The sequence below is a fragment of the Myodes glareolus genome, chromosome 9, assembly GCF_982192425.1.
Source record: "Myodes glareolus chromosome 9, mMyoGla1.1, whole genome shotgun sequence".
In the NCBI taxonomy this organism is placed as follows: domain Eukaryota; kingdom Metazoa; phylum Chordata; class Mammalia; order Rodentia; family Cricetidae; genus Myodes; species Myodes glareolus.
The window spans coordinates 33,527,534-33,555,267 of NC_142034.1; the positions used below are offsets into that span (position 1 = coordinate 33,527,534).

General features: G+C 47.8%; 1 protein-coding gene and 1 pseudogene across 2 annotated transcripts; one reads left to right on the forward strand and one right to left on the reverse strand.

The window, feature by feature from the left end:
- Positions 1-10,072: 10,072 nt before the first annotated feature.
- On the reverse strand, positions 10,073-26,719 carry C9H17orf67 (chromosome 9 C17orf67 homolog). 2 transcript variants are annotated; one of them, XM_048446871.2, is made up of 4 exons: positions 26,339-26,719; positions 25,327-25,427; positions 11,725-11,859; positions 10,073-10,498 (listed from the first exon to the last, which is right to left on the reverse strand). In XM_048446871.2, the coding sequence occupies exons 1-3, from the start codon at positions 26,661-26,663 to the stop codon at positions 11,743-11,745; spliced, it is 543 nt and encodes a 180-aa protein (XP_048302828.1). In that variant the 5' UTR covers positions 26,664-26,719; the 3' UTR covers positions 10,073-10,498; positions 11,725-11,742. The 2 variants fall into 2 exon arrangements, with proteins under 2 accessions (XP_048302828.1, XP_048302827.2); XM_048446870.3 differs by having other exon boundaries at positions 10,073-10,501; positions 26,339-26,540.
- LOC125408600 (U6atac minor spliceosomal RNA) lies at positions 13,352-13,455 on the forward strand (annotated as a pseudogene).
- Positions 26,720-27,734: the final 1,015 nt, after the last annotated feature.

Below are 27,734 nucleotides of genomic sequence, written 5' to 3' on the forward strand. Positions count from 1 at the left end.
CATACACACCCACACATGTGCTACACATATATGCACAGCAGTAGGAGGGGAATCGTGCTGGACCAAGTTAACACAAGCCTGGCGCAATCTGCTGCTTTTTTGCCCGGCTCTCAGCTCCTATTCATTCCTCACCATTCAGCTTAGACAATAATCCTCCGGGATGCTAAAATAGAGTCCTTCAGTCCCATGCAATCCCCATTACACCCTGAGCCCCTGGTGCTCTGTCCCAACATTCAGTATAAAAAGGCCTCTCTCCATTAGGTGGGCTCGGTTGGGCTGCAGTCTCCATGGAGACAAGCACCCACCAACATCCACACACCTACAGCACTGCCCAAGGGTGCAGCAAGTGGCACATGATTATTGAGAGACCAAGCAATAACCCACAAAAGCCACTCTCAAGCAGTCACCGAGATTAGTGTCACCCCCTCACCCCAAGCATCTCCTTCCCATTCCCAAGATCAAGGCCTCCTCCCCACCCACTTTGTCAAGGAAGGCAAGAGAGCCTGCACTCTGGCCACCGAGAACGTGGTGTCCGGTGACACTACTGGGAACGCTGACAAAAATGCGGTTGTAGTGGGTTCACCCTGCTCTCAGGAAGGACTAGGTATCAGTCAAACTGCCTCGCACACAGGAAGAACATGAGCTGGTGCCGGCGGCGCAGGACAGCCTGAGCCTTTGGTCTTGGCTTTCCCCTCCTGGAGTATTTATATCCATCCGGAGAGGCTGGCTGGCCTCCTCAACGTGAATGTGTGTCCACCCAAAGTAGCTATGCCCCAAATGTGTTTAGTACCAGGCCTTAGATGGGCATTCTCTGCCGTTTTGAGGGTTTTAATAAGATATATAAGATGAATGGCTCAGGAGTGTCCAATGCTATCTTTGTCCCCTCAGAGGGGTGAGCTCCTGGCTTGGCCTATAGTTTGGGTTTGAGTTTGGTTAGGTTGGGTTTGGTTTGGTTTAGTTTCCAGGACTGAGATTTGAGTCTAGAACCTCATACATGCTAAGCAAGCACTATACCAATGGACTCCTCAGACCTTTTCTTAATTGTTTTTGTTTTGTTTTGTTTTGTTTTGTTTTGTTTTGTTTTGTTTTGAATCAAGGTCTTGCTAAGTTGACCAGGCTGGAGTTGAACTTGGGATCCTCCTGCCTCAGGCTCCTGAGTAGCTAGAATTACAGGTCCAGACCCACAAACCTTGTTTGCATTGTTTATTCCTACAGGAACCGCTACTTTACAAACAAATAAGAAGGAGATGTAAGCCCTCGATTGTCTAAGAAAGGTAAAAGGAAGCAAAGACTGCAGACTCTATGTCCAGTGTCCCTGAAGAGTCAGTCCCTGTGGCCATCTTTCCAGGTCACTCCTGGAGCCTTGGATCCCAGAGACCTGGTTCCCGCCTCTGATTTCTCCTTTCTCTCCAGAGAGCTGGAGAGGTGGAGAAAAGCCACCTGGCCTTAAGAGTTGAATCTTTGCAGTGAGCGCAAAGGAGGGCACATACGATTTCTCAGCCACAGAAGTCAGCGCGTGTTCCGTGAGGGACAAGGAATGCAGGTTGTCCCAGAAGGGAGAGGCCTGCTGCATGATGGGAGGCCAGGTCTGCAGCCCTGTCCCGCACTTGTCAGATCCTAGGAGCGGGGGAGGGGAGTGCAGCCGTTACTGCCACCCAGGCTCCACTACCCAATCTATAAAGTGGGCACAACGGTAATGGTGGAATCCTTGGCCAGATCTCCTGGTGTCCTTCTGACACCAGTCCTTCTGACGAGGAGGAATTCATTCAGTATCTACTGATCGCTATTTCCAGTACAGGAGTTAAGAATCTTGCCCTTTTTTTCACTACACACACACACACACACACACACACACACATATATATATATCCTACTAACAGTGTATCAGGCACACACAGTAACTGAAATACAAAGAAAAATATGGAAGCTGGGTCAGGCTTCAGGGTGCTCATTGTACATGACTCAAGTTCAGAGAAAGGCAGGCAGAAGTTGGATCCTTGTGGAAGGAACTAGAAAAGTCATGGTGGAAGAGAGCGTGGAGAAGGTGGAGGATGCTAGACGGTGAGGGAAGGGGACCACTTATCCCTGGCCCATCTGCCCAGTGGTTGGACTTCGGGAAGAAAATCAACTCCGATCAGATTTGGTCTAGGTTCCAAGCAAGTAGCAACGTTCCCGAAGTCTTATTTCCAGAGCACACTCTCGACAAAAGAAGAACCTACCGCTGAAGTGACATCAGATCAAAGTGGATTATTTTCTTTTTTATGGCCAGTCCTTTGGCTAGTTAGCCAGACCGGGGATAAAGTGGAGTCTGTCACTGTACAGAGGCCCCAGAAAGTGAAAGAAGAGAGAAGCGATTATGCAGGACTTCTTGCCTGCCCCACCACCCCTTCCAAGAGTCTCAGGGTGGAATCCTGCAGTCCGTCTCCTGGGAGCGGTTCGCTCTCCAGAAACTATGACACTATTTCCTGCCCTTGTTTGTTAGCACACCCCGTCACCATCCGCCTCGGTTTCATGTAACTGCCAACCGGCATTAACACCCTCCTCCTCGCCGAGGGAGAAAATAGAAAAGGAAGAATTCAGCGGACCACCCCACCCCAACCCCCCCCCCCCCACCCCCGGTGCCATCCTCGGCGGCACCAAGATAACCAAGGCAGAAACCACAATAGGATCCGTGCTCCCTTCACCAAGGAATGCTAAAGCCAGGACAGTTTGACTACCTTCTGCATTTTCCTGCAAAGAGAAAGTGTGTTATTTAGGCTGTCTAGGGTCTCTACCTCACTACAGAGAAAGATTCCCCCCTCCCCATACACACACCCCCACCCCGCCAGGACAAGGCAGGAGGTGTTGAACACAGTCGGGCGGGATCTGTCAGCTGGAGTCTGCAGCAATCAGGTGAGCCGCCCGCCAGCGCCTGCAGCGGAGACATACTGACCCCTAGTGGCCGGCCGAGCCCTTGACGCCTTGTGTCCACCCTTCCTCAGTTACAGAGCACAGTTACAGATTGTTACAGAGCAATCAAGTGTGTGCCTGCGTGGGTGTGGCCCGTGCTGTGTCTCCACCGCCTATTCCAGCACACTCACGCACGAGTGCACACACACACCCCATGATCCCTTTTCCCGTCCAAACCATAGAAGCAATTTTTCCTCCTTAGTCCGTTCCAGAGAACAGTTTCCTGGGAACCTTAGGAGGGGCTCCTGGGCTCAGCTAAGGCAAGTTTCTAAGTTTTGGGGGAATAGGTGGGAAAAAGAGAGAGTGCCCCCATATAACACGGGGCTGGGGAGGTGGTTCAGTGGGTAAGAGCGCTTGTTGCTCAGGCATGAGGGTTAGCATTCCCTTAGCACCCAAGTGTCAGGGGAGAGGGGAGGTTGGACAAATGACCCAAATGGTTCTAAATAAATAGTTCAAAAGCACTAGTTGTGCAAACATGAGGCTTGAGTTTTGATCCCTAGAACCCACATACATGCCAAGTGGGTTCCTGGTTGTCACGGGTGATCTCCAGAGCAGGCTGGCTAACCAGGCTCACCTGTGAGTGAGCTCTGAGTTAAGTGAGAAACCCTGACTCAAGTAGTAGAGTGGGGAGCAACCAAGGAAGTTCGCCAACACCAACCTCAGGCCTCCACACATGCACCCAACACCCATATACACACACATATATAGGTATTAAAAAGATAAAAATATCCAGGGACACTTGTAAACTCAGCATTGCGAAGTGTGATGGAGGCAGATGGATACATGAACACACGCACGCATGCATGCACGCACACATACACACACAGAGAGACTTTTTAAATTATCCATGTGCTTTCAATACGCAATTAGGACTATACCAACACTTCACAGATGAACAAATTGAGACCTAGAAAGGCTTAATAGTTAGGGAGGATGAACCCAGCAGAACGCCCAGACAACCTGTCTCTCAGTCACGGCACTGGGTTCCATGCTTTGCGGGTGCCATCAAAGAGGTGACCAGGATGATGGCGGAGTGTAGCAGGCTATAGACCCCCAAGCTCTGCTCTGCGCCTTGCTTTCCTAGAACACCGCTCACTTTTGGAGCCTTGTGCACAGCATACAGGGTGTTCAATCAATCCCGAGCTAGACAGTTTGAGGGAAGGTTCTAGGAAACTGGGAGAGCCGGAGGAGGGGCAAGAGCTCCGTGAACCCTAACGCTGAGGTGGAAGCATAACTTGTACTCTCCAGGACTACCCCAAGAAGAGGGGTTTTCAAGTACAGCCTCATTACCCCTTCATTTTGGAGCCAGTATGGTCTGTAGACCTCAGCTGAGCCCTGTGATTCACATCTGAAAATGGAAGCCTCTCTCCTTAGTTTAGCCCGTGCGTGTTCTAGAGAAGTCTTACTACGTAGGAGTAAATATAACCACATGCTTTTTACTGTTTTCATCACTTATTGTGCGTCTCCGTGGAGGAGGGGGAGGCATGCATGTGACACAGCCCACATCTGGAGGTCAGAAGACTGACAACTGGCCAGAGTCTGTTCTCTCCTCCAACCATGTGGGTTCCAAGGATTGAACTCGGGTCCTAAGCCTTGCCAGAAAGTACCTTGACCCACTGAGCCAACTCCCAAGCCCACCAAACTCTGGTTTTGACATGAAAAAAAAAATGAAGGTCTCTGCCAAATGGTCTCAGTCACTATCTCCGGTTTCCTCGACATTGAGCAGAGACCCTGAACACCCTGGCTTCCTGAGTCAAGGCAGCTGCCTTCCCACACTGGGACTGTCACCAGGACCCTCACACGCTGAAAACCCACCTGTCCTGCCCTCTCTCTGTAAGGCTCGTGTCTGTCTGCAGACCTTTACCCGAGCCGTTCCCTCAGCCGGGAGTGCCCTTCCTGTACATGGATCCTCATGAGGTTGGCTCCTTCCTGTCATTCCGGTGTCAGCTCAAGTGTCACCTCCTCCGAAAAGCCTTCCCTGTGCACCCAAACCCAAAATAGCCTTCCAGTTACTCTGTGTTGCATCACCATCGTATCTGCTTCCCAGCAGCCACTAATCTCTGCAGTGTGGTGTCCAGTCACCCCGGCTAGTTTCAGCCCCTGAGGAAGAAGGGCATCTGTCACCCAGCAAGAGCCCACCGTGGGCCACGCAAGGGTCCTAAAGCTTCACCCGCAAGACCGTGGCAGTAGGTTCTATCGTTATCCCCACTGAACAGAAAGGGAAATCCAGGCAGGGAACAGTCTACAACCTGTCCAAAGTTCTCCCCTTAGTAAGCCTTGCTCTGAGTATGAACATTCGCCCGTCAAAACAGCAAAAGACAACTGAAATTGTACGCAAGCACAGGCTTGGAGCGCTCTCCCCTCAAAAGATACCGGATTGGCCGATAAACAAATGGAAATTTGCTCAAAATTATTATTAGGCTTTAGAGAAATCAAATTCACACCCACCAGGGGTGTTTGTTTTAAGTGGGAAATAACAGGCTGTTGGGAAGAGCGTTGAGAAGCCTTGATGCTTGTGTGTTTCTGGTGGGAGTGAGAGATGGGGCGGCTGCTGTAGAGCACAGAAATTCTCCTCGAAGTACGATACAAGCCTGGGGAGGTGGTTCAGTCAGTAAGGTGCTTTGCCCTGCAAACCTGGGGACCAGAGTTCAATTCCTAAAACCCATAAAATTATTTTGTTTGGCTTAAAGTTGGTTGTAAGGCGGTGGCACTCACTTGCAATCACAGAGGCAGGCAGGTGGAAACAGGGGGATCCTTGGGGCACATGGGACAGTCAGTCCAGCCTAATGGAAGACCCTGACTCAAAATAAGGTGGGTGGCGTTTTTAAAGAATTACACCCCAAAGGTGGTTCTATGACCTCTACCCACTCACTGTGCACACGCACGTGCACACACACACACACACACACACACACACACACAAATGTGCATACACACAATAACAACAAAACTCAATGGAAATCACATACAATCCAGCAATTCCCTCTCTAAGTAGGGACTGAAAGGAATTGAAAGCAGTTACCAAACAAAAGCATGTACCTGAATGTTTATGCCACTCCAGACAGCTAAAGCGTGGTAGGAACTCAAAGACTCATCAACTACTAAACATGAGGTGGGACATAGATCCACTCAATGGAATATTGATTGACCCTGAAAAAGGAATGTTCATGCATGCTACAGCAATGATATCCTTGAAATCATAGGCAATGTATAAGAAATCAGAGACAAAAACATTATAGGACTCAATGTATCTGAAATATCTGGAATAGGCCATTTCATACGTAACAAGCAGATGTTACTGAAGACAGGAAAGCATTAAAAACAGAATGACAGCTTAAGGGACATAGGGTCTCACTCAGGGCGATGAGACGGTGGGAACTGGACAGTGGTGCTGGTGCACAACATGTGAAGGTATGAAACCCCACTGGGTTCTGGGTTCTAAAGTGGTTACCAGAGACCTAAAAAGACGCCTCAGCAGAGAAAACTCTTGACAACCGGAGGTCAATACATGGACCCACGTGGTGGCAGGAGAACCAACCCCTGCTAGCTGTCCTCTGTCTTCCAGGCTCACGGCATGGCACGTATGTTAAACAAATAAATAGATTATAAATAAATAGGTAGATAGATAGATAGATTATAAATAAATAGTTAGATAATTAGCACAATAGATAAATAAATCGGCCTCCGATGCAGGGCAGATAGCTCGATGGATCAATTCCTTGTTGCAAAACCATGAGGACCTGAGTTCAGATTTCCAGCAGCCATGCATGAGAAGTCTGGCATGCAGCATGCACCTGTAATCCGAGCCCTGGAAGGCAGAGACTTACAGGCTCCATGGTCAATCAGACTAGATTATCAATGGGCTGCAGGTTTGGCGAGAGACACTACCTCAAAAAAGACAGTGGAAAACAGCTGAAGATGTTGACTTCTGACCCCGACATGCACACACGTGTGTGAACGCATGCACACACATACCAGCACAAAATGTGCTTTTCCTATTTTGCTTCCCACATCTCTGGACCTAGGGCCACCAACGTCAGGTATATATAAGATCATAAATAATTCCCTGAAGGTGGGAGAGGTGGGGGAAGCATCCGTGTCTCCCGGCGCACTCGGGTCCTTTCACGGCGGCATAAAGTTCCAGGAAAGTTCTGGGTCCATGGTTCCCAAACTCCAAATGTTCCCAAGAATCCCACTGAGTCAGAGGGCTGGCGAAGCCTGGGAGTTTGCATGTGTAGCTCAATAGCTGTCTTCCGAGGGCCACATTTTAAGAACATGGCTGTGCAATCGCATGCCTTTCATCCATCCACAAAAGAGGTTCTCGGAGACAGGGCCTACATACTGAGAGAAATATACATATGTGGGGGGTTGGGGACACTGAACCATACTGAGTCAGTTTCAGAGTAAGAGATCTCCATCCAGGTCTCAAATTCTGTGTGTGGAAAGAGGAGTTACAGGCTCAGGGAGGGGCAAGAGAACCAGATGCAGACTCCAAGGACTAGCCCCTCAGTGATCTGCTTCCTCCAGATAGGCACTGCCTTCTAAAATATCCAGAAACTGAAATTGTGCCACTAGCTCGGAATCAAGCCTTACCCGGTGGTGGTGGTGTTTGGGCAAGGGTCTCATGTAACTCAAACTCAAGCTAAATCTCAAGCTTGCTGTGTAGCTGAGGATGACTGTAAACAGCTGGTCCTCCCGCCTCTACCTCCTGAATGCCAGGATTATAGGCATGAGCCACCATAGCCAGTTTTATGGAATACTAGTTGTCAAACCCAGGGCTTTGTACACACTATCTAGGCAAGCACTAGTCAATTCCTCTCCAAGCCAGTACAGAAGTCTTTGGGGAGCATCTCCTACTGATAACATGTTTCTGTGTTACCAGGGTAAAGGTTTGCAATTCAAGGCTGAGCTGGGATGGGTCAGGACCAGGAGAAAATTCACAACTGAACAAACAGATATTTACTATGTGCCTCCCCTCACTGTGACAGAGAGCTGGGGCCCTCTCCAGAAATGCCTGCCAATGACTAAACTATAGCACAGCCCTTTGAATACATATGAGTCTCGACCTTTGTGTACTAAGTCCCTCTGAACGGGGACCATATTCATCTATGCTCACCTAAAAGAACACACTCACTTCCTGGGTAGGGGCTCAGTGCTGGCTAAATGAAATACTAACTGCAATTTCTCACAGAATTCCTAATGTCCATCCATTTTTTCCTTATATCTTCTTGTGTGTGTGTGTGTGTGTGTGTGTGTGTGTGTGTGTGTGTGTACGTTTATGTGCACACTGCGAGCACAGCACAGTGCAGAGGAGGCCAGAGGATGACATCTGGGAGTCAGTTTTCTCTTTCCACTGTGGGGGTCCCAGGTATGGAGCTCAAGTGTGCAGGTTTGGCACTAAGTTCCAGATTTTCCATTCCCTGGAACCCCTCAGGACTTCTCCCTTTGCCTTCTATTTACTGGCTTTTTATTTCATCTCTACAAGTTGGTGTGATGACCCTCGATCTGAATAGCAAACAGAGATGCCCTAAAATATAACAATACTATGTGGCACCAGCTTCATAATGGAATCCAGATGCCATAACAAGCCGTAGGAATGTTCAAATAGGAAGAGACAAAAAGGCTATATTAGTCGTATTAAAACAATAGCCCTGCATCACAACGAACAATAACAGGTAGCATCAGCCCCAAGTTAATGGAGTGAGGCTAACGTCTTTACGGAACTTTCTGTGTAAGGTTTCAGCGGCCTTTGAGGTCTCCTAGAGTGCTTTGGGACAGCTATCATCAGGCAATCCCGTGTAAGAAGCCTGCCTCACAAGCCACAGCTTTACTTACTGTTTGGTTTTGCAGAGTTGACACAAGGAACTCCATTTTTGTCCCGCCAGGTTTCCTTCCCATTGCTATGCAGAGGTCCAGCAACTTTCTCCTTGTACCAGCCCAGCCCAACCTTCCCAGAGGCAGGACCACCCAGACACCACTCAAGGTGACCTCCTTGCCCTGCTTGAACTTTGACCGCCTAATTCTGGGACCAAGGTACAGATGAAGGCTAAGGAGTACAGAGAAGCAAGAACCCTGCTTTCCACAAGAAATCTCTCCTTTGCTGGAAGACTGGGTATGTATTTGGTGTTGAGTTATGGTCCTGTTGGTCTGACCTCGAGCGGATATCTTCCCTGCATTTTTTATTTATTTCACGTACATGTCTATTTTATCAATTCCTGTGAGTGGGTGTGTGCGTGCCACGGCATGCTTGTGGAAGCTGGGGGATAATGTACAGGAGTCAATTCTCTTGATTCATCATGCAGATCCTGGGGACCAATCTCAGGTTGTCAGTCTTGGCAGCAGGCACACTGGCCCACTCAGCCATCTCACCAGGCCCCATTCACATACTTAAAGAACAGTTTATGGGAGGGAGAGATGACTCCGTAATTAAAAGCATTTTCTGCACCTGCAGAGGACCTAGTTTCAGTTCTCAAGCCCTTTCACCCCACTCCACCCCTCCCACCCCACCCCCGTGCACACATGGTGATTCACAGGTCTCTAGTAGCTACAGTTCCAGGAGATCAATGTCCTTTTTCTGGTCTCCCGCAGTGTGGTGCACCACGCCCATCTGCACTCTATGTGCCGCCAACCGCCAACCGTTTGTGAACCAGGCAAGGGGCTGGAGATTGAGACACACAAAGACTCACAGACAGAGACACGGGTCATCCTTGATGCCAGAATGCCCAAAGAATGCCCCCTTTATTGTGTCCAGGGGCAACTTATATAGGGATAGCCACGCCCCAGCCAAATGTACCAGAAACCATTCCCCTGCCATCAGGAACTCCTGAGGGTCTCGTGCTCAGAGCAGCTGTAGGCTCTTAGGAGCCCTGTGATTCAAGTTGTTAGTTTTCAGATCAGGGGAAAACAAGTTGTTTACAAGAAATTCAGGATCTGGGGGTTCACAGCTCCCAACACCCCAGCACATGGTGAACATACATACATGCAGCCAAACACTCACACATATAAACTAGGATTAAATAAGCCTTTTAAAAATAGTGGTACATTATTTGGAACTGGGTTTACAAAGGGGAATAAGGAAAGAAATCCCCAGTACTCCCCTAGTGGGAAAAGAGACACACAGAAAGATTAGACACCAGCCTTTATTAGTGCCGCAGAGAAATGAAAAAGCAGAGGACCCCAAATTCAGCAGCTCCCAGTGATGCACTTCCCCCCTCTGAGCAAGAGAGCCCACAGTACAGACACCCCGCCCCAGGCCTGTTCTCCAGCCCCCAACTCCATCCCTCTTGGGAGGACTGGGGCTAAGCCTACTTGCAAACTGGTAGGAAGGCTCTCAGGGTCCTGTGAGTCAAGCTGTTAGTTTTCACAATGTGGGCAGGTTAGTAAAACGAAGCAGAATATGTATTTGTCATTTCCTCTGAAGGCCACTTCTAGCCTTCCCACAAAGGGCCGCAAGTTCCTGAGGTCAAAAGGCCTCATTTCTGCAGTTCCAGATCAGATGGAAGACGAGCTTCTCTCTGTCCCAGCAGCCTCCGGATCACTGCCTGGAAACCTGCTGGAGAAGAAAAGAAGGAGAAAATAATTTTAGAATGGGGGGGGTGGTAGTGGTGGAGGGTAGGGGGAGAGTGGTGGGGGAGGGAGGTGGTGGTAGTGATGGGGATGGTGGTGGGAGAGTGGTGGGAATGGTGGTGGTGGTGGTGGTGGGGGTGGTGAAGAAGAAAGAGAAGGAGCTACCAGCTGTTATTTCCTGAAAATTTCCTGTGTGCACCAATTTTGAAAGATTTATTTTATTTATTTATGTGCATGTGCATCTGTGTGTGCATATATGGGTAAGGACGTAGGTGTGCCAGGAAGCCAGAAGAGGGCGTTAGACTTTCCTGGAGCTGGAGTTGTATAGGTGGCTGTGAGCTGCCAGGCGTGAGTGCTGGATCTGAAGACAAGCTCTCTAGAAGAGCAGCAAGCACTCTGGGGTTTTTTGGTTTGGTTTGGTTTGGTTTTGGTTTTTTGAGACAGGCCATCGATGATGCCAGGGCAGTAAGACAGTCCATTGACAGAACTGGAGGAGCACTCTACAAACTCCCTGGTGACATTCTGAAGGGACATCCCTGTGCCATTACAGTCACACAGAACACTCAGCAGCAAAGGTGCAGAGATTGCTCGTGACCACACATAATCAACCACCCGGTTATGCCCTGTCCTGCTTGGCCTATAAAGCCTAGAAAGGGCTAAACACAGTGGTGCATTCCTTCAGTTTTAGCACTCAGAAGACAAAGGCTGTAAGATTTCTTTGAGTTCAAGTTTAGTCTGATAGACACAGCAAGCTCCAGTCCCTCCAAACTGGGGGGGGGGGGAGGAGGAGGGAGGGGAGATTGTTGTGGTGTTGTGGGGGAGGGGGCGCTACAGAGAGAGATGACTCAGCCTTTAAGAGCTGCTCTGCTAGAGAACTCAGGTTCAAATCCTAGCGCCCACTTGGTGGCTCATTACAGGCTGTAACTCCAGTCCCAGAGGATCTGGTGCCCTCTTCTGGCCCCTGTAGGAACTGCATGCATGTCGTATACAGATCTTTCCTGGATGGCAAATAGGGTACCATTAGCACCCCATCTGGGATCTCTCGTTGACCAGTAGGCTCCCCTGCTTTCCTTCTTGCCTGACTCCCTTGCCACCCCTTAAACTACAAGCAGTGACACCCTGGCCCCTGAGCACGCTCCTCCAGGAAGTCTCCCCACCGTGAACATATTTTCCATCGTCATTCTCCCCAAAAGAAGGCCGGGAACATACCGAGTCCGCTCCGGGGCCCTACACGGGGTGGACCAGGTTCCTATCGCAGTGAGGCTTGCAGTGGGGATTCAGCCAGTGTTCCAGAAACAGCTCCTCGGCGCGGTGCTCCAGGGCCAGCAGGTGGTGCACATACTCCTGAAGAGACAAACCAACAAAATGAGAGGCTCCTGGAACTCGCTTTGTAGACCAGGCTAGCCTGGAGCTCACAGAGATCCGTCTGTCTCTGCCTCCCGAGTGCTGGGATCAAAGTCGTGTGCCACAGACCCAGCTTGCTCCTTCTTCTTAACCTCAGTCTTTCACACAGCCCAGTGGGAAGTAAGCCAGCAAACGAAGCCAGATGGTACAGCCTGCAGGGTCAGCCTCACTCTGGAAGAACCCTGGGCGCCATAACTGTGAGACGGGAATCACTACAAAGTATGTGGGAAGTGGAACCACTTAAACATTTTTAAGTAACTCTAACAAAACAGCGGTGTTAACCAGAAAAGTGGCATTTCACCTTGAGAGAGAATGAACATATTCAGTCATATAGCATTTGTGACAAGATACGTATCTATATCAAATTTTATATAGTAAGTTATTATATGTTATATATAATAACTATATATAATTGTACATATATATGGTTTTTCAAGACAGGGTTTCTCTGTATAACAGTTCTAGCTGTCCTGGAACTCGATTTGTAGACTAGAATGGCCTCAAACTCACAGAGATCCACCTGCCTCTACCTTCCAAGTGCTGGAATTAAAGGCGTGCGCCACCACCGTTCAGCTCAAAAATATCTTAAAGCACATGAGCCTTTCTGGAGCACTGAAAAGCCTTTAACAGAGGGCCTGGCTTAAACTTTAAGATTTTTGTGTTTTGAGAATGTCCTCTGGGAACTCTGTAGCCAGTACTAAATACAATCATTAACAATTTAAAAGAGGGGGTGGCGCTGGGAAAGAGTGCAGTTGGTAAAGCACTTGTCATACAAGATTAGGGCCTGAGTTCAGATCCCCAGACCCCACAGGAAGCAGAAATGGGGGTAGTGACGTGTGCCTATAATTCCAGCACTGATGAGGCTGACAGAAGGAGCCCAGGACTTGCTGGGCAGCCAGTCTCTCAGAATAAATAAGTTCTGGAGACAGTGAGAGGCCCTGTCTCCGAAAAAAAAAAAAAAAAAAAAAAAAACCAAAGTGAAGAGCAATTGAGAACCTCTGGCTTCCAACTGCACGTGCACACAGCTGTACCTGCACACCTGCACAGAAAAACATGCGTACACAGACACCATACATGTGCACACATTCATAAATGTATACTTGTACAGGAAAACATGTATACACAAACACCATACACATGGTGCACACATCTCTACATGGACACCTACACAGGAAAACATGCATACACATACACCATACACATGCACACATCTGTACATGGACACCTGCACAGGAAAACATGCATACACAGACACCATACATGAGCACACATACTCACAGAAAGCCAGATGTGGTGTAGTAGCTATGTAGCTGTAACCCCAGCACACGACAGGCTGAGGCAAAAAGACATACATTCAAATTCAGCCCAGGCAGCATAATGAATCTCAGGCTAGCCTGGGCTTAGTATGAGACCCTGTCTCCAGAGAAAAGAAGTGTTATAGGGAAGGAGGGAAAGGTAACACCATCCTTGACGAGGGCCTAAAACACACAGCCAGGTAAAGCCTTGCCACCTACTTAGCCGCAACTGTTGCTTTTTGGCCCTGGAAAAAATTACACTGAGTGCAGTAACCCAGGCTCAGAAAGACAAACACCACACATTCTCTTTCATAAGCAGATCCAAACTCCGACGTTTGGGGATACAGCCCTCACGTGGTGCACATACATACTTGCAAGGAAAATACTCCTGTGCGTAAAATAAAAAAAAAATAAGTCTATAAAATAATGTTTAAGTAGAGAGAGGGCTACATAGAGAGACAGCGTCTCAGAAACAAACAAACCCTGGGCTCCAGTGATCCTCTCTCGTAGCCCTCCTGAATAGCGAGGGACTAGGGCACATGCTACTCAAGCCAAGTAGGGATTTCCATTGGTTTGTTCTTTATGGCAACAGCCACAGTACACTAAGAGTGCGCCTTAGTGCCTGGTGCACAGTAGGGCCTCAGCACAGCTCCCTGAAGACATCTACAAATGAGAACATGACAAGACTGCTTCTGATCCTATTACGTCCTCGGTGGAAGGTCCCTCGCCATCTGTGTCGATTGTCTCCCTGTAATAGCCAAGTGTACATAAAAGTCAGTATCTACTTCACAGCGGTTGAAGTCATCCCCGAAGAAAAGTCATCAAAATAGACACACACTGAGAACAAGAAAAAAAGCCAGCACCGGTTTCCATGACACTTGAGTATTTATTTTAAACGTCAGGGAAATGAATACGCCACAAAGGCCTGAAAGCAGTCATTAGTCAAAGATGAAAAGCCAAGCTACAGACCTGCTAGAAACCACAAATTCAACAATTGCACTGGCCGAGTCTGAAATGGCCCCGCGTTAATGAGCATCTCAAATGTTCCTGGACTGGGAAAGCGGAGGGAGATGGAAAACAGGTTTTTATTTCTTTAGATTCTCTTCTCTGGGGAGGGAAGAAATTAAACAAAAACAAAAACTGGGATTCGTGTTCCGTGTCAAATGCCCATTGTAATGATTTAAGTGAATCACTCCCCAGTAGTGGGAATGGAAACTGCGCATAGACCCTCACTGGAGCAACATGACAACAAAGCATCCAGCGGAACCCGGCCTGACCCGAGCATGACAGCGCAAAACCTATCAAAGCAGCAACTTTTTCCAAGATGTCACCGTCCTTTCCGATGACATTTGAACAGGATTGCAGATCCATGGGCATTTGGAAGAATTCTTTGGCTCGTTAGTCAAAGCAAGGTAATCACACAAGCCGGAGGATGGCTCAGAAGTTAAGTGCCCCAGAGTCCCAAAGGCTCCGAGCCCCCAGGAAAACCAACATGCGCCGAGCGCAACAGACAGCTAGGTAATTCTGAACCGTCTTTGAGACCATGGGGACGAAAGCCTGATGCGGTCCCTCGGACATTTCTCGCGGGGATAAACATGAAAGCGTGTTTACAAAGGCTACTTAGCATCAAGCTAGCCTGAGTTATCCGCACCCAGGAAGAACATGCCTGGAAGGAACACAAGCCGAAGTGGCCCAGCTTCCTAGAAAGGCAAATACCCGGATACAGCAGTGCTCGCGAACACGATCACAGAAGACGTCCCTGAAGCCTGAATGTCATCTTTCTTAAAGAGTCTGCATCGTTCTCCCGGGCGATGGGTAAACATATTCTTCCCTAAAATTTGGAAAGATTAGGAGAGGACTAACAAGTTTAAATGAGGTAAGGAGATCTCTTTGAATAAACTCCAGGTTCACAGTAGAGTTCTATCCTGTTGAGTCCACCCCACCACCACCACCCATCCCAGGAAGCACAGAGACAGAACTAGTACTTAGTAAATGCCAATCATCGGTTTGGTGCTGGAGACCCAGAAGTGAAACAAACTGTCCATCTCCTAAAGCCATTTACAATGGTTTAATAGGAGAGACATAAAAATATCAAAACTGGGAACTGTAGAAATGGTTCAGTGGTTAAAAACCCACATGGTCCATGCGAAGGACCCAAGTTCACTTCCCCAAGCTCCTATTGGGCAGCTCTCAACTGCCTGTAGCTACTGCTTTAGGGAATCCAGCTCCCTCTTCTGGACTCCACAGGCACCTGCATACACATGTGTGCATACCCACACACAGACAAGCACACAAATGCATAACTAAAAAATGATGCCTGCAAAAGCAACCTATGGACTGAACCACCTGCCATATACTATGGTTTTTTCCTACACACACACACAGGCCTATGGTGAAGTTTAGTTTACAGGCTGGTTCAAGTAAGAAACCAATGACAATAATTAATTATAAACTAGAACAATCCAAATGTTATGCTACAGAGATAGAGAGGTAATTCAATCAGTAAAGTGCTTGCCCCTGCACAGAGCAGGGCCTGTCTCAGGAGAGGCTGGGTCTGGGTAGGGAGAAAGTTACTGAATTATCCACAATAATGACAAAGAAAGTTGGCCAATCAGACAGTTAATAAAGTACTTGTCTTGCAAGCATGAGATCTTGGGTTCAATCCCTGGAACCTACATTTAAAAAAAAAAACAAAACAAAACAAAACAGGCATATGCTTTGGAAATCAGTATGACAGTTTCTCAGAAAATTAGGAAACAGTCTACCTCAAGACTCAGCAATACCACTTTTGGGTATATACCCAAAGGATGCTCAATCATACTACAAGGACATGTGCTCAGCTGTGTTCATAGCAGCATTATTCGTAATAGCAAGAACCTGGAAGCAACCTAGATGCCCCTCAAGAAAAGAATGGATAAGGAAAATGTGGTACATTTACACAATGGAGTACTACACAGCAGTAAAAAAAAACAATGACATCTTGAAATTTGCAGGCTAATGGATGGATCTAGAAAAAAACATATTTAGTGAGGTAACCCAGACCCAGAAAGACCAATATAATATGTACTCACTCATAAGTGGCTTTTAGACATAAAGCAAAGAAAAGCCAGCCTACAGGCCATAACCCCAAAGAAACTAGATAACAAAGAGGACCCTAAGAGAGACATGTATGGATCTACATAAGAAGGAGAAAAAGACAAGATCTCCTGAGTAAACTGGGAATGTGGGGATCATGGGGGAGGCTAGAAGGAGAGGGGGGAGGGAAAGAGGGGAGTGAAGAAAACTGCACAGCTCAATAAAAACAACTTTAAAAAAAACAGTCATAATGGTGTGTACTTTTAATCCCAGTGAGCAGATCTCTGAGCTCCCTGGTCAGCCTGTCTATCCTACTTGGGGAGCCCAGGCCCGTGAGAGACCCTGCCTCAAAATACAAGGAAGATAGAGGTAGGAAGCTCCTGAAAAATGATACTCAAGGTTAACCTCTGACCTCCACACATAAAAGCACAAATGCGCACGTACACACACACACACACACACACACACACACACTGTACTTCCCTTCTTCCTGTGAGGACACAAGATGACGCAATGCTTCTGGGGTGGGATGCAGTGAGCTGAAGGGCAGAGGCTGTGTGTGCTGAAGCTGGCTGGAGGAGAAACACAGTAACTCTGCAACGGACTCTGTGGTGGACACAGGACTGCCCTAGTCCCTGTTGTTGCTATGAGAGAGACTCCGTGACCAAGGCAACTCTTAGAAAAGAAATCCTTTAACTGGGGGCTTGCTAACAGTTTCAGAGTGTTAGTCCATTATCATCATGGTAGGGAACAGGCAGGCATAACACTGGAGCTGGAGCTGAGAGTTTTATACCCTGATACCTAGGTAGCAGGCAGAGAGAGACAAAATGTTTCAAAAGCCCATCCCCAGTGACATACCTCCTCCAACAAGAACACACTTAATGCCACACCTCCTAATCCTTCCAAGCAGTTCATCAGCCAGGTACTAAGTGTGTAAATATATGGCCTGTGGGGGACATTCCCACTCAAACCACCAAAGAAACCAAGTGACTGACAGGTGTCTTGTACAGAGTGCAGACACACTAGACCTCCTCACCCCAGGAGAGACGAAGCAAGGCAGCACAAGATCGCATCACCCTCCCCAGAATGCTGCACAATTTTAATCTTAATTTTAATTCTCGCTAGAATTCCCCCTTTAATATTTGTAGACTCAGGGTGAGCATGAGTTGCAGAAGCTTAAGGAAGCAAAAGTGAAAATAAGGAGGAACAGAGAGAGCTGGGAGAGCAGACAGGGAAGAGAGAAGCACTGTGACTTTCAGAAGGAAGAGGAGACTGCCAGGGGGAGCTGAGGGGGGAAGGCCTTGCCGGCAGATGGAGACGCTTTTGAGAAGGTGCCCAGGTTTGAAAAGGAATGAGAAGGGACAGCTTGGGGCTAGGAGGTCCCCAGGCCAGGGAGCACGCTGCCTTTCCTTCGATAAGCAGAAAGAAGGCAGAAGGCTGTCTTAGTCGGGGTTACTGCTGCTGAGATGGAACACAGTGACCCAAAGCAACTGGGGAAGGAAAGGGTTGATTTCACCCATTCTGTATTATGATTCATCACTGAAAAGAGGCAGGGCAGGAACCTGGAACCAGGGGCTGATGCAGAGGCCATGGAGAGCTGCTGCTTACTGGCTTGCTCCTTACGGCTTTGTTCAGTCTGCTTACTTAAAGAACTCGGGACCACTAGCCCAGGGATGGTCCAGCCCATAACAGCCTGGGGCTTCCCCCATTAATCACTAAGAAAATGCCCTCCATACTTGCTACGACCTGGTCTTGCAGAGGCATTTGTCCAGCTGAGACTCCCTGCTCTCTGATGACTCTAGTTTGTGTCACATTGACATAAAACCCGCCATCACCAAGCCTTCAAAGCTTTTTTTTAATAATAATAATAATAATAATCGCCCATAGGTATCACTAGACTGAACTAAGTACACATTCTCTCATTTCAGCCTCACAGTGAGACAAATAGGCAGTTATCGGTTCCTCATTTCCTAGCCGTGAACACTGAGACTCGGGGAGTTTAAACGATTTGACCGAGTTATGGCAGCGGGTCCGCAGTGAGCAGAGATGCAGACAGTTAACTGCTGCCACCATGATCTCCATGATCTTGTGGAAATCATACATACATAGCATCATTAAGTTTTTTAATGGCTGCCTAAAGAGCAAGCCTACTTATAACATACTTATAAATTCATGCCTACTTATAACATACGAAGGGGACCCTTTGTCTTGGAAATTGAATCTTTATCAATGTTACCAACTGAAGACAGGATTCAGGTGGGTCCTATCCAGTGTCTGGTGTCCTTTGAAGAAGGAAATGCGAGAGACCGGGGCGAGAGCTCAGAGATCAGGCCCTTTCTTAGCACGGACGGGTTCCGTCATCACGTGACGTACATTTCCGGTTCCCACTACCTTACGGTCTCCACAGTAACAGGCTACAACCCACGATTGAGAGCTCGGATAAAACCTTTCTCCCCTAAGTTGCACTTTCCAGGGTATTTTAACACAGCCACCAGAAACAGAACTAGAATATTCCAACCTGAAAAGGAGGAAATGGAGACACTGTATCACACAAGGAATAAGGCCCCACATGTGACAGCAGGCAGGTTGGCATAAGGCAGTCATGGGTTAAGAAACGGTAAGAACCACCAATCACCACCAGGAGGCAGTGGAGGGACATGGTTCTTCACTGCTTCCGGAAGGCGCTAACTACCAATGCTTGACTCAAACCCCAGCCTCCGGAACTGTAGGATAATAAAGTGATACTGTTCTAGATACCGCAGTCCATTACGGCAGCCCTAAGAAATGGAAACAGAGCAACCACATAGAGGACGGAGGTGACAGTAAAATTTTGCTCCAAATCTTATTGCTCAAAAACATCATCACTTTTGCCCCATACACACAGATGCACGTGGTACCCATCTAAATATGGGTAGGCCAAGTTTGCCTTCAAAACTTCCTCTCCGTTTTAAGAGCTGTACATGAAAAAAATTTATTTAAAGTTTTGTCAAGAGTACAGGGAACTGACTACCAGGGCACCTCCGAGGGAAAGGTGCTTACCACATAAGCTTGGAGACCAGAGTCGGGTCCCTGGAACCCACAGAGAGGTGGAAAAAGAGAGTCAGCTCCACAAAGTTGTCCTCTAACCTAACAGTCCCTTTCCTCGGGGAGCAGAGATGAAAGCATTGCCTTCAGCAAAACAACACTTCCTAACTTGAAGGTGTCCAGGGTGGCTGAGTATTGCACAGCCATGGGCCATGTTTAAGGGCTGTGCCTACGTTCTGCCTGTCTGAGGAGCTCAGACGAAGCCTGTGCAGCTCTCTAGACTTGAGGTCCAGCCCTGCAGATAGAGGCCAGCACTCTCACAGCCGATGGGCTCTTCCAGGGGGAGCTCAGAATCATGTTTGCGTTGGTGACTTTCAGACCATTGCGACCTCAGTACCTGACAGAAAACAACATAGAAGAGGAAGAGTCAGGCTGGAGACACAGCTCAGTGGTCAGGAGCACTGGCTGCTCTCCCAGAGTTCAGTTCCCAGCACCCATGTCAGGTGGCTCTCAACCACCTGTTACTCCAGCTCCAAGGGACTCTGTCACCTCTCACCTCTTTGGGCACCTGCATTCACACGCACATAATCCCCACACAGATACATGAAAATACAAACCTTGGAAAGTATAAATAAGCCTAGCAGTGGTGGTGCATGGCTTTAATCCCAGCACTCAGGAGGCAGAGGCAGGCAGATCTCTCAGTACAGGGCCAGCCTGGTCTACAAAGTGAGATCCAGGACAGTCAGGGCTACACAGAGAAATCCTGTCTCAGAAAAAAAAAAACTTTCAGATAGATAGATAGAAGATATAGATATAGATATAGATATAGATATAGATATAGATATAGATATAGATATAGATATAGTGTGTGTGTGTAAAATCTTTTTGTTATTGTTTTGGTTTTGGTTTTCAAGACAGGGTTTCTCTGTTTAACAGTCCTGGCTGTCCTGGAACTCTCTCTGTAGACCAGGCTGACCTTGAACTCAGACCCACCTGCCTCTGCCTCCTGAGTCCTGGGATTAAAGGCATGCACTACCACTGCCCAGCTATATAAACATTTTTTTAAAGACTTAGGAAAGATTTGTTTTGGTTCACGATTTTAGAGAGTTTATTTAACCCACTGAGGTTAAACTATGGTAGAGATCTCAGTTCAAGGCAGCCGGAATGTGTGACTGTTCACAACATGGTGAACTGAGGAACAGAGAGAGTAGGGCGATAACCAGGGATCATGTACAATCTTAAAGGTGTACTGCCCTGTCCCACTTCCACCAGCCAGGCCCCAGTGCCAACTAAGGAACAAATCTTCAAAACCTGAGCCTGTGGGGACATTTCAGCTTCAGACGGCTTTCCGTTCTGCCTTCTCTTCCTATAGCCCCATCATCATGCCGTTGTCTCCAAACAAACCTGGGTTGTCTGGCTGGTCTTGGCCTCTTTGTGCGTGCTGAGGCTTCCTTAGACCCACAAGTCCTCTGACACAAAAGAAAAACTATGACAACTCAGTCAAATCTACCTGTCTCTGAATGGCACATCCCAAAATGAATACCAGTCTTTGGCGAGCTCCCATCCCATTTCCAGGGGGTTCAGACCCTACTCTCCAAAAATCTCTAAAGATCTGGAGCCAAGTTAATTATAAATGACCATCAGAGTCAGTTACACTACCACAGCAGCTCCAAGAGTCTAGGGGTGACTTTCCCTTCCTGACAGCCACGATTGTCCCCACAGTGTACCCCCTGCCAGTCATCAGTCCGTCCAGGAAACCACTAACACAGATGGCTGCGTGTGGCTGGGGGCTGCAGAAGATAAAACACACACAGCAAAACCAACTGCAAACCCAGCTGGGCAGGGAATTCCGGAACTACCTCGCTGGGCATCAGCCATTCTCCTTTCTCTGGACAAACGCCGCGCCGCAGTTCGGGAGGAGCAGCTGTGAGTCTCTGCGCATGGTTTCATTTTGAATTAACACTCCCCGAAAGCACCGCTCCTTACCCTCTGCCATGGCTTCTTTCTTCTCTAAACCAGTGTTCTTTCATCTAGTCACTTAGTGAGAAACAAAATAATAGTCAACATCTCAGTTAGTTCCGGTGACAGCGAGCACATGGGTCTCCAGGCTTGGTTTCCAGGGGCACATGCTTTCCCCCAAAAGCTGTCGACTAGATTCATTTGCCAAAGTCCACCTGTCCATCTCCCAGGTCACGTGACAAGAAGATGGAAAACACGTCCAACGATGTCACTGCCATGACCAATGATGTCACCGCCTGTTTCCAATGGGCAGCAGGGTCTGAAGGTCTAAACGAACCTCTAAATGGTTCCTGTGGAGCAGGCCTGATTTTATCAGTTGCCTGATTAAAATTCCTAGATGGTTCCACAAATGTGTGCAGCCCAAAACCCAACCAGGTTGCAGTGATGGCCAGGAGAGGTCCTACCTGACCCTGAGGCAGCCCTCCACTGGCACCATTCCAGGTAGCCTAAGGCCAGGCCCAAAGAGGAATATGCAGCAAGGAGTTCAGACAGTTTGACGTATATTATTTTGCAAAGCCTGTTTCAAAACATACACAGGTAGGCCAGATATGGTGGCACACTTTAATCCCAACACTCAGGAGGCAGAGGCAGGTGGATCTCTGTGAGTTCAAGGCCAACCAGCCAAGGCTATATTGAAATACCCTGCCTCAATGAGAGAGCAAAGGAGAGAGGAGGGGAGGAAGAGGAAGAGAGAAGGAAGCATAACTCTTCAGGAGCCAAGGGCCCTTGGATGATGTCTACTCTCTGTGAAGCTCCTGACCCTGCCTGGCCAAAGGTGGGACCTCACTGGCACCCCAAGAATGCTGGCAAGCACAGGGCCACCATCCTTGGCCTTCAGATCCAGCTGGGTGTGTTATCAGGGGTGGCAATGGCCCCAAGCCAGAAGTAGGCACAGTGTCAGCAAAGGAATATACTCAGAAGATGGCCTCAAGCCAAGAGAGGACCATACAAGGTAGAGTTCAGAGCCAAGAGCAGCACAGTTGCAGGAGGCAGGAAACAGCTTCAACGGTCCAAACACCTGCAGGGAGAGGCCCACAGAGTTCTTCAGAAAGGGCCCTGCCGTTGCCCCACAGAGCTCAAGACAGCCAGGTGCAGGCGCTGGCAGAGAAAACCCTCAAAGACTGGCGTGAGCTGAAGGGTAGAATGTTTGTTTGCCCTACTTACGCAAGGCCCCAGGTTTGATCTTGGTACAGGAAGAAAGTTGAGAGAAATGGTGGAGAGCAATGTAAGGGAACCTCCCCAACATGCAGTTAGAATTCATTGAGCTAGCTGGAGGACTGGGGGGTGGGGGGAGTAAAGATGCTTGCTGTCAACCCTGACAACCTGAGTTCGGTCCCTGGGCCCCACATGACAGAAGGAGAGAACCATCTCCCACAAGTGGTCCTCCAGCCTCCACATGGATGTACACACCACTCAATAAGTAAATGTAAACAAAGAAAGAATGAATAAGAGAAGGAACAAAGTGAATGGAAAGATTCAAACCTAGTCTGACCTGAGCCAGGAGTATTTACCATCATTTTTTTTTTTCTTTTAATGCTGGAGATCAAATCTAGGGCCTTGCACATTCCAGGTGAGCTTTCCACCACTGAGATACATTCTCAGACCAATGAAAGTCTTTTAAATATCAAATATGCGCACTGAGTCCACAGTCCACAGAGAAGGCAAATATGGTTCCAGGTTCCTGTGGACCTCACATAAGAATCTGACAGAGAGGCTGAGCTGATAGCCAGTTGAGGGGTCCAGGAAAGAGACCAACCAGGACCACAGAAATACCACCAGACAATAACCTCCAGACACCCAGAGCGAGTACATTGTGATGGACCTTCACTTGGATGACGCAGAAATACCATGAATGTCAGAACAGCCAAATTAGACCCCAAAACAGGGGCTGGACCAGCCTGCCAGGGTCTCACAGAAGGCACTAAACACCCAAAATAAAGGCAGGGAAGGGGACTGTACAATTACTTTCCTCGCTGTGATAAGATGCAACTTGAACCAGGCAGTGGTGGTGCATGCCTTTAATCTCAGCACTGAGAAGGTAGAGGCAGGAGGATCTCTGTGAGGTCAAGGCCAGACCAATCTACAAAGTGAGTTCCAGGACAGCCAGAGAAACCCTGTCTCAAAAAAACAAGGAAGGAAGGAGGGAGGGAGGGAGGGAGGGAGGGAGGGGGAAGGGGGAGAGAGGGAGGGAGGGAAGGAGAAAGGGAAGGGAAGGGAAGGGAAGGGAAGGGAAGGGAAGAAGGGAAGGAAAGGAAAGGAAAGGAAAGGGAAGGGAAGGGAAGGGAAGGGAAGGGAAGGGAAGGGAAGGGAAGGGAAGGGAAGGGAAGGGAAGGGAAGGGAAGAAGGGAAGGAAAGGAAAGGAAAGGAAAGGGAAGGGAAGGGAAGGGAAGGGAAGGGAAGAAGGGAAGGGAAGGGAAGGGAAGGGAAGGGAAGGGAAGGGAAGGAAAGGAAAGGAAAGGAAAGGAAAGGAAAGGAAAGGAAAGGAAAGGAAAGGAAAGGAAAGGAAAGGAAAGGAAAGGAAAGGAAAGGAAAGGTCAGTCCCAACTCACATCTTCAGCACAATTCCTGCACCTAAGGGTCAGGGATCATTGCAGAGGAGAGACTTGAAAGACTGCGAGAACCAGAGTAACAGGGAGGGTGCTGTGAGCTTGTGTCTCCTAGACATATCAGAAAGGCGTGCACCCATGAAGTCTAGTCAACATGGCTGCCTAAACAAGACTTGAACAAGGATAACCGAAATGAACATTGCTAACATGGAAGAGAGAAAGCTTGTGAGGCTTCAACCATAGACAAAGAACTACAGGCAGCCAGGGAATTCTAAGAGGGAGAGAAACCATCTCTCCTAGGGAAAACCTCCCAATTAGCTATCTAATGCCAAGTTGTCAACCCCAAGATCATATACATGCAGGTAACATTATACAGACCAAGCAGGTTGTATTATTTAGGAGTGTGTGTGTGTGTGTGTGTGTGTGTGTGTGTGTGTGTGTAAATCAATTAAAGAAAAGGAGGCAATGAATTAGAGAGAGAAAGGGGATTACATGAGGGGTTGGTGAGAGGATATGGAAGTGGGGAATGATGTAATTTTATTACAATTTCAAAGAATAAAAGAATGGGCTGGAGAGATGGCTCAACGGTTAAGAGCGCTGGCTGCTCTTCCAGAGGTCCTGAGTTCAAGTCTCACCAACCACATGGTGACTCACAACCATCTATGATGAGATCTCTTGCTCTCTTCTGGACTGCAGGCCTACATGAAGGCAGAATACTGTATACATAATAAATAAATCTTTAAAAAATAAATAAAAGAATATCACTTTTTAAAAAAATAAAAGCTACCACCCAGCTTGCTTTCTCTTTTTGAATGCAGTCAATTCAAAAAAATTGGATTTGAACCCAATCCATAGAATGCAGCTGTCTACGTTTAGGGTGGGGTCACCCATCTTGAAACTCTCAGGCATACCCAGAGGGTTGTCTTGAAAGTAATGCTAGGTCCTCTTAAGCTGACAGTCAATGTTAGCTATCCCAGGTGCCTTGGTTCAGAAAGACTAGGCAAGTGGAAACCATAACCCCCAGAGCAGAACTGAGAACAAAGGCATCGACCAGAAGCAGCTGGTACCAAGATTCTACCCAAGGTGACCGCTGCCAGCTGAGGATGCTAATGCAGGGGTCCAAGAGGCAGACAGCCGGTTGGCATCAGCCAAAAGGAGCAGCTTCTGAGCAAACAGAGCAGAGGAGGGAGATGCTGAGCAGCCCCCTCAGGATGCAGGGCATGTACACCACATACCTATAGACCCTGCTATTTCCGTTTTCAGTACCGTGTCCTCAGTAGGTGAGGACAGCCAGCGTCCCCAGGGGTGAGGAGCACACGTCTTAGTGCTGTCTGGACTAGCACCCCCATCTCACAGTCCGTCCAGTGAGCAGCACTCAGTTCATTTCAGAGTAGACGCCCACTCAGAAGACAGAGTATGCTAGGCAATTGCCAGAGCCAAGCACTCACCCGCATGGGCTCATCAGGGAATCCAGGTTTGCTGGGCCTGTCCTGTCGCCGGGACCTCAGGAGCTGCTTGGCTTGCTTTTCTGTCAGAATCGGGGAGGCCTCTGAAAAGAATCAGGGAGAGACTTGAGGGCTCCCCAGGCCCAGGCGCCCACACTCCGTCTCAGTGCTCCGGGAGGACTTGCAAGTTCAATCATGGTGAAACACAAAGAGGCATCTGTCCCAAGGGATGTGGCATTTCTGAGGACTCGGAAATTTTAAATTGTTTCTACTATGGTTAACTTAAAGTAAAAGCTTCGGAACTTAAAATCTACGTACTTCTTGCAATGGTCCGCTCATTCACAGCAGACATTTATGTAATGTATAGAGTTTTTTTGTTGTCATTTGTTTTGGCTCATTTTTATTTGTTTTGAGAGAAGATCTTTTGCCTCACTGCCCTTGAATTTAAATGTCTAGTTGGAATGACCTTGAACTTCTGATCGTCCCCAGTGCTGGAATTACAGTTGTTTGTCGCTGTGCCCTGTTAACATGGTACTAAACTCAGGGCTTCTCCACATGCCAAGCAAGCACTCTGCCAACTGAGCTCTCCAGCCCCGACTACGGTTTTAAAAAACATTTTTAAATTCTTTCCCAATCTATTGTCTGTGACAATAAGACTGTGCTAAATCTGTTCTTCACACATCCCACACAGAAAGTATGATTGCAAAATTATTAATGGGGAGGGGGGGCCTCATGCAAACATTAAAGGATATTAGCATAACAAAAGTACATCAAGCTTTCCGTGATCGTATATGAACCTTAGAAGAAAATGTAATTCAAGGCTTGTCAGTATTTCTGAAAATAGTACTCAAAAGCATCTTAAGACTTTTCAAAGAAAGTAATTTACCTCCCTTCTAAATAATAGGAATTCGAAAAGCTTACTTTTACAAAAAAGAAAGTATAACAAAATATCAATATACACTATGATGATCGCGTCAGTGCAAAAATAGGCCGTGTCCTTCCAGAGAGAACCTACCTGAGGAAAAAGCCAGCAGGGTGAGAGCAAAGACCAACACAAACAGCTTCTCCATGATGCTGGCCAGGCTCCTCTCCTCCCCTGACTGAACTCTTCGGACCCGTCCGGACCCGTTCCACCTACTTAAAAGAGGCCCTGTCAGTACCAATGCTGTGTAGACTTCCACTAACACAGTTTGCCACCTGATGCTAAGCGTATCTGACTCTGAGCTTGGAATAATGACTGTAAAAATATTTCCCTCTGAATTCCTGGGACTTTTTGTCCTGAGACAGGAAATGCTCCCTCTGTAAGGTGACCTCCCGAGTGCGGTTTCGAGAATATCCATTTCACGTAAACAGGTCTACCGAGTGCATTTGGTAATATTTCTGAATATTTCTCTAAAGCTTTGGTTTATTATTTTCTGTCTCACTGGGTAGCACTCACCCTTTTATTGACATCTGGCTATGTTGGAGGGGGGGTGTACATGGGCGTTCACCTGGTTCCATACAAGTATGGAAGTCACGGACCAGCTTGTGGAGTCAATTCTCTCCTTCCACTGGGTGGGTCCTGGGGATTGAACTCAGGTTGTCAAAGACTGTCAAGCTTGTCAGCATGTGCCTTTACCTACTGAGCCATCTCACCAGCTGGCATCATCTCTTATATTTGCATATTTGATTAATGGATTTTGGAAAAAGGTCATAAATCTAAGTTCATCTGTGTGTGTGTGTGTGTGTGTGTGTGTGTGTGTGTGTGTGTCTCACACGCACACACACACTGATAATTTCAGAGGTAGGTAAGCAAGGAACATAAAGAAGGGAATAAAGATTTTCCCTCGGTCTTTGGAGCCAGGAAAAAAAAAAAAACCACCCTTGAAATCGTGACCTCTCTCTCTCTCTCTCTCTCTCGCTCTCTCTCTCTCTGTGTCACACACACACACACACACACACACACACACACACACACACACATTGCTCCTTCAGGTAAATCAGTAAGTTTAACTCTTTCTTCTCTTCTTGGAGAAGGAACCAACAAACCCACCATGTTGGTGTGGTGAAGCACTGGGAAGAAGCATGAACTTGCAGTAGCTGTGAGCCCTCACTATCAGCCATTTCTATCTTAAAATTGAGGAAATTAGGATCCAGAGAAGGGAAACCGAGTCCAAGTTCACACATATATATTGGGGAGAATTTAAGTCTGTCTCCACACTTATGTTGTGTGTTCTCCTTATGCTCCATGCCATAGCTTAGATACAATTACCCAAAAAGGTCCCTGTGTTAAAGACTTGGCCCCCAAAATACCAGTACTGGGAGGAACAGCCTTTAAGATGTGGAGCCTTGCCCAGATACAGTGGTGCATGACTTTAATCCCAGCACTCTGGGAGTAGAGGCAAGCAGAGCTCCGTGAGTTCAAGGCCAGC

Excerpts from the sequence above, each read along its gene's own strand:
- C9H17orf67 (XM_048446871.2), bottom strand. The coding sequence starts at position 26,663 with ATGGATATTCTCGAAACCGCACTCGGGAGGTCACCTTACAGAGGGAGC. Across the intron at positions 25,428-26,338 it reads CCTGCTGGCTTTTTCCTCAG|AGGCCTCCCCGATTCTGACA; the intron begins GTAGGTTCTCTC and ends GATTCTTTTCAG. Across the intron at positions 11,860-25,326 it reads TCCCTGATGAGCCCATGCGG|GAGTATGTGCACCACCTGCT; the intron begins GTGAGTGCTTGG and ends TTGTCTCTTCAG.